This window comes from Giardia intestinalis, chromosome 2 (assembly GCF_000002435.2).
Source record: "Giardia intestinalis strain WB C6 chromosome 2, whole genome shotgun sequence".
Lineage (NCBI taxonomy): Eukaryota > Fornicata > Diplomonadida > Hexamitidae > Giardia > Giardia duodenalis.
In genome coordinates, this window is record NC_051857.1 from 970,704 (window position 1) to 986,863 (window position 16,160).

At 48.1% G+C, this 16,160-nt stretch overlaps 10 protein-coding genes and 1 pseudogene across 10 annotated transcripts; 5 read left to right on the top strand and 6 right to left on the bottom strand.

Annotated features, from left to right (window-relative positions):
• Positions 1 to 22: 22 nt before the first annotated feature.
• GL50803_0034134 (Ribonuclease H) lies at positions 23 to 1,081 on the bottom strand (the record flags this gene model as incomplete). Its single annotated transcript, XM_001708738.1, has 1 exon — positions 23 to 1,081. One exon carries the CDS (start codon positions 1,079 to 1,081, stop codon positions 23 to 25), a length of 1,059 nt encoding a protein of 352 aa, XP_001708790.1.
• Positions 1,082 to 1,131: 50 nt separating this feature from the next.
• GL50803_009099 (uncharacterized protein) lies at positions 1,132 to 2,352 on the top strand (the record flags this gene model as incomplete). The annotated part of the gene is made up of 1 exon (XM_001708737.1): positions 1,132 to 2,352. The coding sequence occupies one exon, from the start codon at positions 1,132 to 1,134 to the stop codon at positions 2,350 to 2,352; it is 1,221 nt and encodes a 406-aa protein (XP_001708789.1).
• Positions 2,353 to 2,608: 256 nt separating this feature from the next.
• On the top strand, positions 2,609 to 4,006 carry GL50803_009098 (MT associated TRAF3 interacting protein; the record flags this gene model as incomplete). The annotated part of the gene is made up of 1 exon (XM_001708736.1): positions 2,609 to 4,006. One exon carries the CDS (start codon positions 2,609 to 2,611, stop codon positions 4,004 to 4,006), a length of 1,398 nt encoding a protein of 465 aa, XP_001708788.1.
• An 85-nt stretch (positions 4,007 to 4,091) lies between these two features.
• On the top strand, positions 4,092 to 7,247 carry GL50803_0016256 (uncharacterized protein; the record flags this gene model as incomplete). Its single annotated transcript, XM_001708734.1, has 1 exon — positions 4,092 to 7,247. The coding sequence occupies one exon, from the start codon at positions 4,092 to 4,094 to the stop codon at positions 7,245 to 7,247; it is 3,156 nt and encodes a 1,051-aa protein (XP_001708786.1).
• GL50803_0014864 (uncharacterized protein) lies at positions 7,248 to 9,611 on the bottom strand (the record flags this gene model as incomplete). Its single annotated transcript, XM_001708733.1, has 1 exon — positions 7,248 to 9,611. One exon carries the CDS (start codon positions 9,609 to 9,611, stop codon positions 7,248 to 7,250), a length of 2,364 nt encoding a protein of 787 aa, XP_001708785.1.
• Positions 9,612 to 9,680: 69 nt separating this feature from the next.
• GL50803_0014863 (Ankyrin repeat protein 1) lies at positions 9,681 to 11,897 on the bottom strand (annotated as a pseudogene; the record flags this gene model as incomplete).
• Positions 11,898 to 12,163: 266 nt separating this feature from the next.
• Positions 12,164 to 13,057, top strand: GL50803_00137733 (Kinase, NEK; the record flags this gene model as incomplete). Its single annotated transcript, XM_001708731.1, has 1 exon — positions 12,164 to 13,057. One exon carries the CDS (start codon positions 12,164 to 12,166, stop codon positions 13,055 to 13,057), a length of 894 nt encoding a protein of 297 aa, XP_001708783.1.
• A 42-nt stretch (positions 13,058 to 13,099) lies between these two features.
• Positions 13,100 to 14,485, bottom strand: GL50803_009090 (uncharacterized protein; the record flags this gene model as incomplete). Its single annotated transcript, XM_038046401.1, has 1 exon — positions 13,100 to 14,485. The coding sequence occupies one exon, from the start codon at positions 14,483 to 14,485 to the stop codon at positions 13,100 to 13,102; it is 1,386 nt and encodes a 461-aa protein (XP_037901733.1).
• Positions 14,486 to 14,532: 47 nt separating this feature from the next.
• GL50803_009089 (Cytochrome B5, outer mitochondrial membrane) lies at positions 14,533 to 14,928 on the bottom strand (the record flags this gene model as incomplete). The annotated part of the gene is made up of 1 exon (XM_001708730.1): positions 14,533 to 14,928. One exon carries the CDS (start codon positions 14,926 to 14,928, stop codon positions 14,533 to 14,535), a length of 396 nt encoding a protein of 131 aa, XP_001708782.1.
• Positions 14,929 to 15,000: 72 nt separating this feature from the next.
• Positions 15,001 to 15,561, bottom strand: GL50803_009088 (Protein deglycase; the record flags this gene model as incomplete). The annotated part of the gene is made up of 1 exon (XM_001708728.1): positions 15,001 to 15,561. The coding sequence occupies one exon, from the start codon at positions 15,559 to 15,561 to the stop codon at positions 15,001 to 15,003; it is 561 nt and encodes a 186-aa protein (XP_001708780.1).
• A 72-nt stretch (positions 15,562 to 15,633) lies between these two features.
• Positions 15,634 to 16,140, top strand: GL50803_009087 (Polysaccharide biosynthesis family protein; the record flags this gene model as incomplete). The annotated part of the gene is made up of 1 exon (XM_001708727.1): positions 15,634 to 16,140. The coding sequence occupies one exon, from the start codon at positions 15,634 to 15,636 to the stop codon at positions 16,138 to 16,140; it is 507 nt and encodes a 168-aa protein (XP_001708779.1).
• Positions 16,141 to 16,160: the final 20 nt, after the last annotated feature.

Consider the following 16,160-nt stretch of genomic DNA (forward strand, 5'->3'; position numbering starts at 1 on the left):
CGTTTGGCTCTCCACCAGTAACCTAGTAGACATCATCGTACTCCGGGGCCTGCTTTCTACGCCCGAGGTAACAGAGGCCGTCGACAAAGTCATTCAGGCTGTTCCCGGAGTGTCCCTTAACATGGACGAACTTTACTGTTCGGGATTGCATTTCAGCATAAATCCAGAGCAGAAGATCTTTGTTGAGAGGCTTTGCATTTATGATATCTTTTCTATTAGGGTTTTGAGGGCAAAGCAACCCTTTTTTCTTCCACTGAGTAAGCCATACCCTGCAGCAATTGATTGCATACTGCGAGTCGGAGTATATGTGCAGAACGCTGCCCTGTGGGACGTTGAGCAAGGCACACAGGATACCCCGCAGCTCCATGCGATTATTAGTAGTGGATTTGTAACTGCGCGCAAACACATGCATCTCAGTAGCATTGAACAGCAGGCAGCCCCAGCCACCTGGGCCACCTGCACTGGGGGTTGAACCTCCATCTGTGAAGGCAACATAATCCGGCGTACCGCTATCACTAAGGCTACTATTAGTGCCAGCTCTAGTTACAGAATTTGCTGATGCGGGGTTCTCTTTCCAAGCTCTTTCAGTGGCCTCCATATGAAGCTTGGCTTCTGTGTAGCGTGCAAGATAATCTCTAGGAGATCCATTAGTGCTTTCTTCCAGAAATTTGAAGTGTGTGTCCGGTGCCAGGACTTTGGCCATGTCGACTAAATCGGCAGCCGACTTTCCATAAAACATGTCATAGCTCACAGGGGCAGCAGGCTCTGTGAATAAGCGCACAGCGTCATGAAGAGTGGTTGTTTTACTCTTTCTCTTTGACGGTAAAATATTGGCCTTTTTATCGCGAGAAGAGCCCTTGGAAACCTTGACAGATTTGTCCTTCGCTCTAATCTTCACGTGCTCTGGGTCAATGTCTTTGTACCACCCAGAAGAAAATGGCTCGTCAGGGGTTCTGAACTTTTTGACTGTCAAGCCAGAAACTCCAGAAACGAGCTGTTTGACATAGTTCCAAGAGTATCCAATGTAGATCACGTTGGAACTACCGCGAGCGGCATAAACAGATTCAGCAGCAGGGTCCATTGAAAGGGGACAAATGGAAGCAACTGCTAAAAAAGCAGCACTAAAAAACAATGACGATCGCCCTTGCTCCCCTGGTCACAAAAAAGGACTGGCACGCGGTATCTGAGTCACTACACACCTTAGCATCATCGCCAGAGATGTACAAGGAGGACAGGGCTGGCTCACAAACTGACTTCCAGGGAATTCTTGAGTGTATCAAGGACTGTACACATGCTCTCGATAAGGTGGCTTTGGCCCATTTTTATGCAATCTACGTTCGATCGCTTCCTTTGTCTGAGGCTCTTGAGTTCGTTGAGAAGGAACGGGCTGTCTTTAACCATCATCCAGAAGCCTTATCCGTGATAATTGCTCTGCAGTACCTTCTGTACACAGCGGAACTGGACCCCGTTACCCTTGAGCATGCTATGGCGTTCTCCTACGAGCGTCAACTGCTCGAGAGCCTGTCTTCTGGTGTATTCTCAGTGTCTTCATACGCCGAAATGATGGCCTTGGAGGCCGCAATTCGCTATGCCATCGTGGAGCACCGCTTCTACGACATCTATCTATTTTATCAGAAAATGGTTCAGATAGCCATTACGACCCCTTGGGCATACAGTATACTTAGTAACTACTTCTGCATTGCTGTATGCTCATCGTTCTGTATTTGTGACCATCCCATCGACCTGCTGAGCCTAGTCTATAACGTGTCAGGAAAGAAGAATGCAGAGCACCCGTGCACGTGTGCCGATACAGACATAACCGGTAGCACAACCGATAACAATAATAGAGGCATCTGCTGTGGTAGCCCATATTGCATTTCAATGGACTCCATGCTATCATCTCACTTTCCACTCAAGGAAACACCGGCCCATAATCTTTTGCTCCAGGTCACTGAGGGTATAGTGCCCAGTGATAGTGAGCTTCCAAAGGACGCAAAGTACGGGGTTAACTTCTTGTCAGTCAAAGACGGAATCCGCAGACAGGCCCTTCAGCACCGCTTCTGCAAGCTTTTGTATGATGCATCCCTGGCAAAGCGTAACAATTACCCCTACAGAGACCTTATGGACTCTCTTGAATTACCGAGTGTTCTAGACTTGGAGAGGTTTATATTGGACGCTATGAGGGCAAACCTTCTTGTGGGGACCTTAAACACGGTCTCGCAAACACTGACAGTGTCCATCATCCAAGCGCGGACAGTGTCGTCCAAGCAAGTCGTAGTCTTCAGCAAGCGCCTTCAGGAGTGGGCAGACAGAGTGGCGCATTGCCGATCCGTTTTAGATGAGTGCATGTAAATCTAGCCCCGATGGTCCAATCTTTTTTTCCAGTCTTTTTTTTTGTAATTGTGGCTTCAATCTTAGTAAATAATTTTAATTGCTCCCTCATTAACTCTGATGGGAAGCAGTGTGTGTACAAGGGTATAGCGAAGATAGTGAGTAGCCGGCATGATCGTAGCATCATTTGAACATCAGTTGCATAAGTAGCTGGGGTTGAGGCTTTCATCTCTAGTTAGCAACCTTAAATGATTGGGAATTTTACTCAAAAAGTTAAATGATCACCATTGAGACAGAACTGATCAACAGTACCATTGACGCCCTCAAGGAACTCATTTCTCGGCCCCCTCTCACTGAGAAATTGCTGTCTCGGCCTCCTTTCAAATACATTCTTGACATCTGCAAAGCGGTATCTGCAGCCACTGGCTTCCCATCTCCAGAATCTTGCAACTACGATGACATAACAGATAGGGAGGAGCGCACTGCCTTTTTAACTTCTATAATTGGCCAGATCACTGATCAACTAGGCGTCCCCGTTGACGTTCAAATTAAGTCTATCTTGGCCGGCAAAGACGTTCCGAAGACACTCCGGATGTTGGTTATGTTGGCACAGGCAGCAAAGTTGTTCAAAGTAAGATCTAATTCCTCCCAACCTCCACCACAGCAAGCTCCCAGAGAGACGGTTGCCTCTCCCCCGCAAGAAGATTTGGAAGCTCTTGCACGCGAGAAGGCTGAGAAGGAGCGCCAAAGAAGAGAACAAGAGCAGCAGGAACGTGAACGAAAAGAGCGAGAGCGTCAGGAAAAGGAACGTGAAGAAAGAGAAAAACATGAGTTAGAATCACGTGAACGGGCGGAAGCAGAGCAGTGGAAGCAGAAGCAGCAGCAGCAGCAACAACAACAGCAATCTGCTATCTCTCCTCAGAAGAGCCCTCCTAAGGTGCGCTTTGCTGACGATGACAAGACTAGAGTAGAAGAACACCAGCCCGTCATTGAGCGTCCGCATTTTAATAGGCCTCCTCCCTCTCAGCACTCTCGTCGCATGGCAGTAACAGCAACTTCGGAGCCGAGCGCACCCCAGCCCTCTGCCATGCGTCTGGTCAAAGTCGTCAGAGAAGAAAGTTCCGACGAAAGCAATCAAGACCTCAATCAAAACGCGGGCCAGGACGGCGGGTTTACAATGGGGCTTGACGCTGAATGGTGCGATGAAATGCTACCTGGTGAGTTTCCTTTGGATACTGGGGCGCCGGCACCCTCCAGCACTCATGGAGAGCTAGTGGCAAACATACTTGATACTGCAGAAGCATATAATGTGGCCCTGCACGGAGATGGTTCGAAAAAGCCCACGGGCTTGTCTACACAAAGAGACAAGAAACCCATTGACTCTTATAGCCAACCCGTTCAGAAGCTCATCTCTCATATTTCAGCGATCATTAGAAAGTCTGTTCCTTACGCTAAGCACACTGCATTCCTTGACGAACATATATTGACTATGCGGACAGAACTTCATACTGCCTCGGAAGCAGTTACAAAGTTGCTATCCACCAGTTTGAAACAAGAAAGCTCTCTCAAGCAAGCCAATAATGCTTGCGAGTCGAAGCTACACAGCCTTAAGGAGCAAATATATAGTCTTCGGCAAGCGCAGCTGGAGCTCCTCCATAGCACACTTGCGCTCTAGTCAGGGACAGGAGTGCGCTTTGATCGGCGAGTTGTCGGATCTCCTTTAAAAAGTAAAAAAATCGGTTTTTTGACTTTTTCAACCCATGCTGCTTCCGGAGCGACAGATCATTCTGGTTCATAAGGACACATTTTTAATTTTTCTTGTGTTCTCAGGCGGCTATGCAACTTACATGCTTTATAAATCCTGTAGCGTCCATTTCGGTATAAGTGAGGCACATGAACCAACCACCTTCTACGAGTTAGAATATCATCAGGATGCGCAAATGACTTGCCAGCAGATTCAAAACACCAATCCTCGAGATCGGTTCATTGAGCTCAGTGCATTTTTTCCGGCACATGAGACGCATGTGCTTGGTTTGACGGAGACATATGCTGTTCCGATCGAGCGTAACCTCCTCCACAAGATGTTTAGCTCTATACTACCCATTATTGACGTTAGCAAGCCGAATTTTGTGCCGCCGTCACCCGCAGCGCCATCTTCGCCACGCCGGAAACTGAATCTACCTGTTGCCAAAGTTGCAATGAACGCCAAAGCAAAGTTAAAGGGCAAGCTACAGGAGGATCCGCACTTGCCCAAGATACCAGACGACTGCTCGGTGCTCCAGTACTCTATTGAGAAGAACTTAGTGGATATCCAGAATGAAGATGTAAGCCAGGATGATATCAATATACCGAGAGTTGTCTCGAAGTCCAGTCTGCCTACCCTTGCTCAGGTTCAGCAGGGAGGCCCGTTAGCCGTTTCTGCTCCAACCCCCAGTGTATTGCTTAGTATCCCAAGGGGCGACACCCCGCAGTCGTGCTTTGCATCTGTTCGGTCCGCTATATCAACTACGGTAATGAGCGCCATCTCTAGTGTGAGGACAAACAGAATTGGTCAAAGGTTGGGTTTGAATAAGGAAACTGAAAGCAACGACAGTTTGACTAACAGCAGTCAATCCACCACTTCAGGAGTCGCCAGCAATACGTTCTCGACCACCTCGCCCAATAAAGCCTATCCAGATATTAGACGCTCGATGACTGAAGCCACTTTGACTGGGGCCCTCTTGGATAGTACAGGCAATCTTTTAGTCTTTTCAAATTTTTACAAGCGTAATTTTGTTCTGCGACTACCACAAGGGACAGGTAGCGCACTCTCGTTTGGCATATGCAATCAATATGTGCCGGGCAATCCTGCAACTCTCAAGAAGCTTACATTTAGGCTTAGAATGGTTACCTTTCCGGTTATCAACTACTCAAATTGCTGCCTATTCGCCTCTGAGATGATTTTGAACTTTCATCACGCAACCCTAACCACGTTTCTCCTTACAGAGACCGCGCACCTCAAGTACTCGTTCCCCTCTATCATTGCAGCCGATAAGAACACTATAGATAGCTCTATAGATTATTTATATAAGCAAGACTTCAAAGTAATAAGCAAAGCCCTTCTCACAGAGCCCAAAGACCTTATACATCGATACTACTTTTTCAAGGTGAATCCGCAAGATCCAGAGTTCTTATCGGTCCATGATTATTCATCAGCTACCATCTTTATTCAAAAGCAGCTTACCAAGAGGCTGGCAACAGACTTTTTGGTGGGGTGTGCTGCTCTTTCTGTCCATAGCATTCCAAAGATATATCTTCCAGACCTGTCTCTACTCAAGGACCAGGAGCAAGAAGAGCTGAAGCCGGCAGAACCTCCTAAACTAACATTTGGTTCTTCTCCATCTCATCCCAAGAACACAGATAGTCCTAACAGCAAGTGCGTCGATAACGATGCAGAGACCCAGGACAGCAATATGAGCACAGTCTATAGTCTAAGCGCTCAGAGCTATGCTGATTTCGAAATGCTGAAGAGCAATGGTATTGTCTTACCGACCTCAGTCTCTACCAAACCACTAACAGGTCTTGATGCACTCCACGCCTGTCACAAATCTTTACTCAGTATCCTTACTCATCAACGGTCATACTTTCTCGGCGTTTTCCCCATGCGCCCTTTTACCCTCAGCTACACTGACCCTCGGAAGATCATGACCACTTGCGACAAGAAGACCCTCTACACCATCAACATTCTAATAGAGCCTGCTGATACCGCAACTAAGGAGAGCATAGGGCACACGCTTCGGTCATTGCCGTCGCTAAGTAGCTCAATCAACCCCAACATAAGCACATATCTAATTCTTACATTCCCAAAAGACAAGGTGCTAGGAACAATAGTCAACTCTGCATACGGTGACCACAATATTGCCGGGGTTTATGTATACAACAAGCACAGCGAGCACATCACCCAGACGCTGGAGCGGACATTTAGTACATTCAGCATCCTTGACCCGGTATCCAAACGGCGATCTCTTAGCAATCTTCAGTCCCTCCTCCCAGAGTACTGCGCCCTTTCCTTTGGCTCTAACACGAAACAGCTCATAGCCTCCACCATCAGCAGCGACAGTAATTCGGGAATGGCCCATGACGATGACGACGATAACGATACGACTGTCGATGCAGACGATGTCACCAACGTGGTGTTCAGTCAGTTTCTCCACCAGGACCTCTACGACCATGGGCTATCGCCCACTGTCACAGGAGAGACGCGGCACCTGCTGGAACTGCATTTGGAACGCTTGGTAGAGAACATTTATTCTCTCGTATATGCTAAGATATATAATAGCGTCATTTCAGCGCTGAACTGCAACTTCTTGATCAATTTCACCGGGTGCAGCAGCGTTGGTAAAACAGAACTGGTGGACTCGTTTTTGGGAGCAGATGGCGCAGCCTGTATTCAGGAATCTTCATACACAAGCCTAGAGCGCGTGCACGCTTACCTGGATGGCAATTTTAACCACCCTTTTGTCATTGACCATGAGGACTTGCTTCGTGAGCTGGTGAAGTACCGTTTGAAGTGTGTACGAGATGGATGTTTGTTCAGTCTCTACGAGGGGAACCTGTCTGTGTACAACCCGTCTGTTCTTGACAAAGCGGAGCGATCCCTTGTATTACACCTTCATACAAATCAGGCCACTGCTCACTACAGGAAGTATCAGCAGTCGCTGCGTGCAAACGGGAACAAGACCTTCATTAATCAGATATGGCCATGCTATGTGTGGTACAGAGACAATGTTTTGTCGGCTGCAAAGAAGTATATCAGCATCCTCAACTATGACACAACGCAGCACAAGCCCGAGGAAACCTACTCGTATCTGATGTACCTATTGGGGCGCATTGTGGATGCCCACAATCAAAACACCTCCAAGGGCTCGTTAGTGTAGTTACTCCCTGCAATTTTCTAATACCTTCTTTAGTTTTGTAGTGAATGCTTGCTGCTCTGCTGCTCTAAGCTTATTGAGTTCATCGACTCTGTATGCCGCTTCTTCTGCTCTTCGCTGGGCCTCAACAAGCTGTTCGTTAGCGGATCTATACATTGCTTTGACCTTTCCGAGGGCAACACTGAGGCCCTGCTCTCTGCCGGCAGACTCTGCAACAAAGCGCTTGGCCTCGTTCAGCTCGGTCATGAGGACACGTAGCCTATCGTCACAGTCTTTTCTAACTCGCTGAATCTCTGATTGGGCCCGGGAGTTAAGATTGGTTGCACCTTCTCCGCCACCATAGCTTCCCAGGGCGGCTATCATTTCTGTGAATATGTTTAATATTGCATCCGAAATAGGAGGTATCATATACCCGTTGTTTAGCCGCTTAACACGCGATGTCTGCTGAGCGGCGCCTCCTGATTCAATGTTGAAGAGGATGGATGGGTTGAAGGCGTGTGGAGACATATTGAATCTTTTGGAGAGAAGGACACCGATATCTATAGGTTCTAGCAAGAAGCTGCTGCTGGTCCCCTGTGCCACGACCTTTTTGGTGTAGTGAACTGCTTCGGTGCTCAGGATAAGCATGTTGTAAATAAACAAGTTTCTATGTTCTACATCAGTTGAAAGTTGCTCTATAGATTTAAGAAGATTGGTCACTTCTATGGCATGAAGATTTGCCGCTTGTTTTGCTTGATGGCTGTGCTCGCGTATTTGCTGCTGCAACGTCAGTGTCATGGTGTTCAACTGCTCGATCTTCGAGGCGTTCTCGTCTAGCTCTTTGTGAGCTAGCTGGAGCTGCTCTTCCAACTCCTTGACCTGCTTGGCCTTATCCTCAATGACGAGACTCTGCTCTGTCTCTCCCTGAGATAGCCGAATGCATTCCTGGCGGGACTTCTCACCCTCAGAGAGTGCGTGTTGGAGGCTAACACGAAGGCCTTCAGACTCCTTTGCCAGCAGATCACATTGTGTACATTTTTGGTTATAGTCCGAAAGCAGATCATTGAAGTTGGACTTGACACTGTCCATTTCTTTCATTATTTCCTTGACGTTCCCCAGCCTCTTCTCATACTGGGCACAGGTCTCGGTCAGGGCTGTGACATTTTCGGACAGGGTCTGGTTCTTCTTATTTGCCTGGGAAAGCTTGTCCTTGTATACACCCAGGGTGATGTCATGCTCATCTGTTAGTGTCTTAATCTTTAACTTTAGCCGTGCAATCTCAATCTCGTTTCTTACGACTTGCTTGTAGTCACACTTGGCCACCTCGGCAGGAGAACATGTGGTGAGTGGCGAGTTCGCTGAGGAGAGCACTCTTTCAGTAGCAAGAAGGTCTGTCACCCCTCCGCTCCCAGAGATGCTTGCTGATGAGTGAGAGGGAATTCTCTCTGGAAGATTGGGGGCCTCTGATCTGAAAAGTTGACTTGGCTGGTGGTCTATTGAGGAGATTACTGAACTAGGTTTAGATATTCGTGGACCTAAAAGGCCAGAGGATCCTTGGCCTCTGCAAGTGCTTGGTGTGCCTGCAGATTCTTGCGTAACATCGGCAACTGCACGGAGGGCCTCAAAATCGGCTGCTAATTGCTTATGCTTTTCTAGAAGAGAATTATAGCTATCTCTATAGAACTGTGATGCATCAGGAGGCGCGGGAGGCGCTCCCGGGTGGCTGCTATGTGCAAATGTGGTTTCGCTGCCAGAAGACCCCTTGAAAGACTCTATTTCTGTTTTTAGCTGCGTGATGTACTGATGCGCATCGTGTAGTTGACGCTCTAACGCTCTATTCTTATCTCGGAGCTTCTGACAAATTAGTTTAAGTGCATGAGCATAATTGTATATGCGTTCTATTGCGCCTAGTGAGTTGTCCGATTCAGTCTTGCCAAGGTCAACATCAGGACCTGATGCATACAGAGCATCTATTATTCTATTCCTGTTTTTGGGCATACCGGCACTCAGTAGCTTTTCCTCTGCCGCCGCGCTGTTGTACTGATAGGCTTCATCAAGTCCTTGCTCCTGATCGTCAGTCAGGAAGTCCAAATAAACGTGTGCCCCGTCGTTGGTCTCCGCAGCAGAGTCTGTCAGGGTATTAATTATACTTCTGCTGCGGCTTAAATCATCATCAAATCTACTACTACAATCAGAATCTAGAGCGGCGCTTACGTTCACGCCTTCGTGAAGCAGCTGCTTAACTGCTTGGTCGCGGTACACGGAGAGATCCTCCTGCAGTAACCGATCGACCTCGTCGTCAAACTGTCGGACTTGAAATTGCTGATAGGACCCGGAAGGATCGGTCTGAAGATCTATGTTAGCCACTAGTGAGAGATTTGGGCGCATATAAGCACCTACTCCGCCTGTCTTTTTTCCTTTCACGTCCGAGTCATGAAGCTCCCCTCCCACCAAGATTTACTTCGTATTACTGCATGGTACTGATCTCAAAAGAAGCGTGACGATGTGTTGTACCTTGACGAAGTCAACACGAGAGAATTGTCCTCTTCCACAGGCAGCTATCAAAAGAGAGGCAACACTGGCTGCATATTCTGGACCCTCGTGTTCCGCAATAAGACTAACAGCTTCCTTGTTCAGTGCAAAGGCAGACAACTCCAGAGCAGTCTCGCCAGCCACAGAACACCGCCCTCCCTCATAAGGAAGTAACAAACATATGTGTTCAATGCACCCTACTTGCGACGCGTACATCAACGCTGTAATACCAGCGGGCGTGCACCTGCCCGCCTCTCCCGCCTCGATCAACGCCTTGCACTCGTTCTGCAGGGTCTTACCAGATTGACAAACGCACATGAGAGATGTATTCTGTTCAGCATTTACCATGCCTGCTTCAATAGATAGCAAAGTAGTATACAAATTGACTAAAGCGTCTACACCCAAGAGGCACGCCTTTGTTAAAAGACCGCGGCGCGATGCGATAATAAGAGCGGTGTCTCCAGTGAAAAGGGCATGAAACGAGGCCATGTGAAGTAAGCGACATGCATTTTTAGCCAGCTGAGCAAGTGCTTCGGGATCCTCCTCCGATTCCGCCATAACGAGCAGAGATTGTAGCATAGTCAGCCCAGTTTGGATTCGTACAAGTTCATGATTCGCTAGGTAGTTTGCGACAGCGCGATACCCTCTCTGCATGGCGAAAGTTCCTGCAGTAGTACCATCCTCCGTCATTGTTCCAGCATATTGATCTACAAGCCCAATGACTGCTTGCTCCAGCCCGTTTAGTGCAGCATACATTAGAGGTGTATAGGCATGCTTTGAAGGTGGTAGAAAGACAGTGGTAGAGGGTGATCTTATAACAGGGCAGCGACGAGTGCCATAATGAATGATCCGATTGATTGTCGACGCGGAAATATCTGTTAGATAAGTTGCACTGCTAGATAACCTAGATATGTCTATCAGTGCCTGTACAGCGCTGGTGCCGTTCAGCCAAAGGTAGCGGAGCGCATACTGGCCATCATTGTCCATGGCATTGAGTGTATCAAGGTTCAACACACAAACCAGATCAAGCCAGCAAGCAGTACTTACACGAAGAAAACCATTGATGGCCAAGCGATGCAAGGCCGTCATATTCTTTTGGTCTCTGCGGAGACCTTCGATGTGCAGCAGGAGCCGTGCTTGAGCCAAATCGCAAGCTTCTAGGGCACGCATATATCTAGTCACACCTTTGCTATCTACTTCCAAGACACCCATTTGTACATCGAGCACAGGTTGCAATGCCGCTCGCACGGTGTCGTAAGCAGCAGAAAAGTCTATGCGATGGACTGCAAATGGATTGGAAAGCGCCCGAAGCAGGTTAAAAAACCAATCTATTTGCGAAGTATTCACGTAATTGTACAGTAACTGCACGCTTGATGAGTTCAGACCTTTGGTTATTTTCTGAACAACCAGGGAATGGAGATAGTGAACCGTGGCATGAAACTCAGATACGGTGGGAAATTTTAAGGCGACCTTTCTATTGGCAGCTAAGAGCTCTAAGCACAGCATACCCACCTTATGGAGCAGGACCTGAAGTCCACTTGCACTGTCCCGCCGGGGCTTTGGTGTACTACACTGACCAGATATGAATTGGCTGAACTTAGGTTCCAACTTAATATACCCGTTGGGGGTCAGCCAGATATTCGATGGTGTTAAACAATCTGAAAATATGTGCCAGGGAAAGTCTGGCCAAGAGTTACATGAGCGGAGGTAATCGCAAAGACTGAGTAGCTGGACTAAAACGGAAAGGATAAGGTAAACTGGAAAAGGTCGAGATGCTTTTTTTCGAGAGTGGGTCAGCAACAGGTCAGTGAGCCGCACTGATCCAGTAGGGATCCAAGATGCAAGCATGAGGGTGTGGAGATAGCGACACGAAGACACCTTAACTACTGCTGGGAGGACTCGTTGTACCACTCCCTCAGACACGGATTGCTTCTGGAAGCTTGCTGCGCCGCAAAGGGGGAGAGTGTAATGACTAAGTGTTAGTGTAAGGTGGTAAGTCTTGAGCAAGACGCGAATCCCGGCTAGCTGCTTCTTTGTAGATTGTCTGATAATATGAGAAATATAACGTGGAGACCCATTAACTGCGGATAGAGCGTAGGCCTCTAGCGGACCTGCAAACGCTACGAAAATGTGACGTGTCACAGGCCCAGAATTTTACGGATTGAGATAGGGCCGACAAGCGTGAAAAAAATGTGTTGCAGCATTTGTAAAATAAAAACAGAAGATTTTAAAGGGCAGTTTAACATTTCAATGAACTACTATTAGAAAAACCGTGCTATCTACTGGTTGTGTTCACTACTTTATGTGACAGAGGTATTTCGATAAAAGAATTTTCCCTCAGAGTCTAATTTCTTGGAAAAAAGTTGCTTTTACAGGCGTGAGATCTTTTGAAAACTGTTGAGAGCCAAATGGCGTACAGCGACTGGGCTAAGAGTCAATATATGGAGTTGAATGAACTAGGGTGCAACGGAAAGCTTTCCTTACACAGTGCGCGTGTGAGGTCGTCCGGGGACGCGGTTTCCTTCTGGCGCATCGGTATATCTGGCCTCCCCGATTCTGTACTGGATGCAATCGTCGTGGAAGTCCAGCATGTCAAGGACTATCAGCATCCAGCACTAATAAAGGTAACCAATGTGTATGCTGATGTAGACGACCTGTATGTGTACATAGAGATGGAACCTGTCAACTGCACCTTGAAGGACTATGCGAAGCAACACATCAGCGCTCAGAGTAAAGTTCCCGAGCAAGTTGTTTGGGACACGGCAAGCTCTTTATTAGAGGGTCTTTCATACCTTCACTTGCTTGAAAATCCTACCCCGTTTCTATCAACGAGCTCCTCTAGTCTGATGGATGCTACCAACAACAGTAGAAGCGTTAATATTGTTGGAGTTCACGCCAGTATCACGTCGTCAACCGTCTTAGTAACGCAGGAGGGCCATATAAAGCTCGGTGTCTTTGGGCTTTCCGCGACCCTCGATGAACTGTATTCGCTCGGATATTATGACGTCCCGCACTGCTTCCGAGCACCTGAGGTGACAAAGTACAAGCACAGCTTAAAGAGCGACGTTTGGGCACTTGGAGCAACCCTTGTGGATATGTGCGTGGGAACGCTTTCTTCTCGTGATGACTTCCCGGTCAATCCTGGCTCATTGGAGCACCCAGATCTTTCAGACTATCTAGCGCAATATACACCAAGGCTTAGAAAGTTCCTAGGTGTGTGTCTGCGCTTCGATGTGACAAAGAGGCATCTGACTAATGGGTTGATGGACGAGCTGGCTAGTCTGAAACCGAACGGAGTGTAAATGTGTCATTTTGCTGCGTGGCCTCTGCATGTACGCGTGGGTTCACCCATAAGCTGTTCTAGGTACCCTCTGTTTGAGGGACTCGACAATATCGGTAAGGTAGAAGACTTGAGCTTTCAATTCAAGCACTTCCGATCGCGTCTTGTGAAGCTCTTGCTCAAGCTGTATGTTTCGGCCTTTGAGAAGAGCCATCTCGCTTTGCAAAGCTTTGACGCCTAAAGGCACAATTTCTTGATTGCAGTGAGCTCCAGGCTTGCTCTGTGGACCAACAGGCGCAGTGTTACTGGAAGCATTAGCCGATACCGATCTATATGCCTTCTGAGTCTTGGTATTGCTGCCTCGCGCGGGAGAAAGCGCCGTTAGAGTATAGTTCATGGTTGGGGTTGCTGCTCTCTGGCTGGATGAAGATCTTCGAGTCAGCATTCGCGACAAAGTTCCCTCTATGAGTGGTATGTTAGATACCTGCAAAGACCCATTGAGCGAAAAGAGAGGGTTCTTGGTAAAAAGGGCTCGGGGTGTACTAGGCTGAGCTCCATTCGGATGAAACTCTGCTTGTGGAATAGGGATCGTGCTGGATGATTCTGTTTTGCAAGCATTGATACGATAGAGAATGTCGATAATTTCCTCTGGGAGGTCAATCGACCCCGTCCGCATAATAATCCTGCACAGCTTCTTGTGGACCACACCAGTGACATCAGTAAAAAGCGCTGGGCGTATATTGGACGGAAACATAATGAACACTCCGCTTATAGAGTCGTACACCCTGACCAACTCTCGACCCGATGCTTGGAAAAAACTCAAGATATACCTGTTTTGGAAGATAACTGTCATGTGGTAGGCATCACAAACAGCGTCATCTACTATCAGCTCGTTGACGGTGATTTTGTTTCCCTTCTTGAGAAGCTTGAGAATGCCCAGCTCGCTATGAGTACCCTTCCTGCGAAGGACAAGTAGCAATATGGTTCCCTCAAAGCTATGTGCAAAGAGCGGAACACCATTTATATCTATGTCAGTAGATGAGAAGATATGTGTTTCAAGCTCAAAGACGTAGACCCTTGAGTGGCCTGGAGCGGACGCTACAGTAGTTTCCGTGAGGATAATGTATATGTGGCTGTGCGTAGCGGCAATAACACCTTGGTGGCCCACCGGACCTGACCCTATGGCCTTGAAACTTAGGGTAGAGTCTATTAAGAAGAGGCTGCCCTGGGACAATTGATAAAGATAAGCAGTACACGCAGCTCTGTCTCTTGCTAAGTCAGGGCTTATAGACTCATGTGTCCACGTGAAGACGCAGGTCTCGCGGTCGACGTTTGCAAGTCTCGAAGGAACAATTGCGGGCGTGTGCTCCCATGTACCTGTGCTTGACATCTTCAGTACACGGGTGCACCCCCTACTAAGAGCGTATAGCTGTCCATTCAGTGAAAACATCCTCCAAAGTCTGATTGTTTACTTTCTCGCCCAGGAGCTCTAAAATATTAGGCCGGCGACCCTCTTCTAAGATCTCTGGTTCTCAGAGCATCATAGTCATAGCCTTGCAGAAGACGTGGAGGTCCTTGAAGCATTCCTATGTGCAAGGGTTCTATCATCTTGTGTATACCCACCCAGGAGTGAGCCACATTGCACGCTTCCGTAATATCATAGCCAAAGAAGGGGCGCAGAATGTCTTTTCCAGCAGGATGCCAGTCTAAATATTGCGTGATGTCGTAGACACGACCACGGTAGGTGACCCAACAGTCATCCTCTGAACGATGCTCATAAACCTGGTTTGCCGTGTAATTGGTATTGGCTGCTACATGCGCCGGGACTCCCTTAATCCGCCTGTGCTGCATGAGAAACGCCACTCCAGATGGGCGACCATGATGTTCACTCATTAAAATTATGGTGAAATTCCTGTGACTTTGGACGTGACCTTGGACGTGACCTTGGACGGAGCCCCGTACCTTCTACTTGTCAATAAGATGCAAAAGCATCCCCTTCGTTACTTCAGCATGCTTCTCTGGAGTCACAAGCAATTCCAGGGCCTTGACAGCGAAGAGAAGAGCTGTCGCTGGCCCCTGGGAAGTTAGGAACTTGCCGTCAACCACAACAGGCTCGTCGACGAATTGAGCACCGTTTGCAACTAGCCCGTCCTTCATGGCAGGATAGCAGGTTGCACGCTTGTCCTTCAAAAGACCCCATGACGCTAGGGAAGCAGAGGGGGCCGCGCATATAGCCATGACCCACTTGCCGTGCCGGCTGTGATTCTCCGTTAAAGCCTTGATAACACCATTCGTTTGCATTTCCTTCCAGCCAGGTCCGCCAGGTAGCACAATGGCGTCATAGAGCGTGTTGCCAATCTCAGAGACCAGGGCGTCCGTGTGTACAGTGACCCCGTGAGCACCCTTTTGGACTTTCTCGGTGCCTGCAAGTGTCACAGACACTCCGCCACGACGGAGAACGTCCACCACTGTGACACACTCGATGGGCTCGAAGCCTTCGACAACGCAGACAAGTGCAGAGGGCATGGATTTGAAAAGATATTAAAGCATCTTCTTAAAATGGCGATAGTAAAGAGTATTATCGCAATATCATTTTAAATGCAAGCAATCAACTTGTCTGATCTCCCCCCAGACGCGCGCATTGAGAATGAGCGATCGATAGAAGAGAGGTGGGCGGAGACGGCTGCGAAGTATGCCGAGATAATAGAAAAGCTTCTAGTTTCTGCAGGCCGCAAATCAATAGATCACCTTCACCGGATGCGCTTTACTCCCATGGATAATGAGATGTACCGGATCTTCAGAACAGCATTTCCTGAGCTGAATGTTAAGTGCATTGATGTGGCCAGTCTGAAGTCTGCAGAAGAAAAGGCGAAGTGGTATTTGATATTGGAGAGCTGGAAGGATTCTCTCAAGGATTACAATACGGGAACACTTTTAAGAATTGACTGCGCCGCCCCCCTTTCCCCAGAGAATTCCTGCATCGTTCCTCGCAGTCAGTTCTATTGCATAGAGATTGCGCGCTGCCGTGAGGGTCTAAATGATGAGTTCGTCCAGTCAGTTATCGATGGAAGGCAGACCACTGCGAAGCTCGATTCACATGCATGAGGGCAATCTGCCAACAGGGA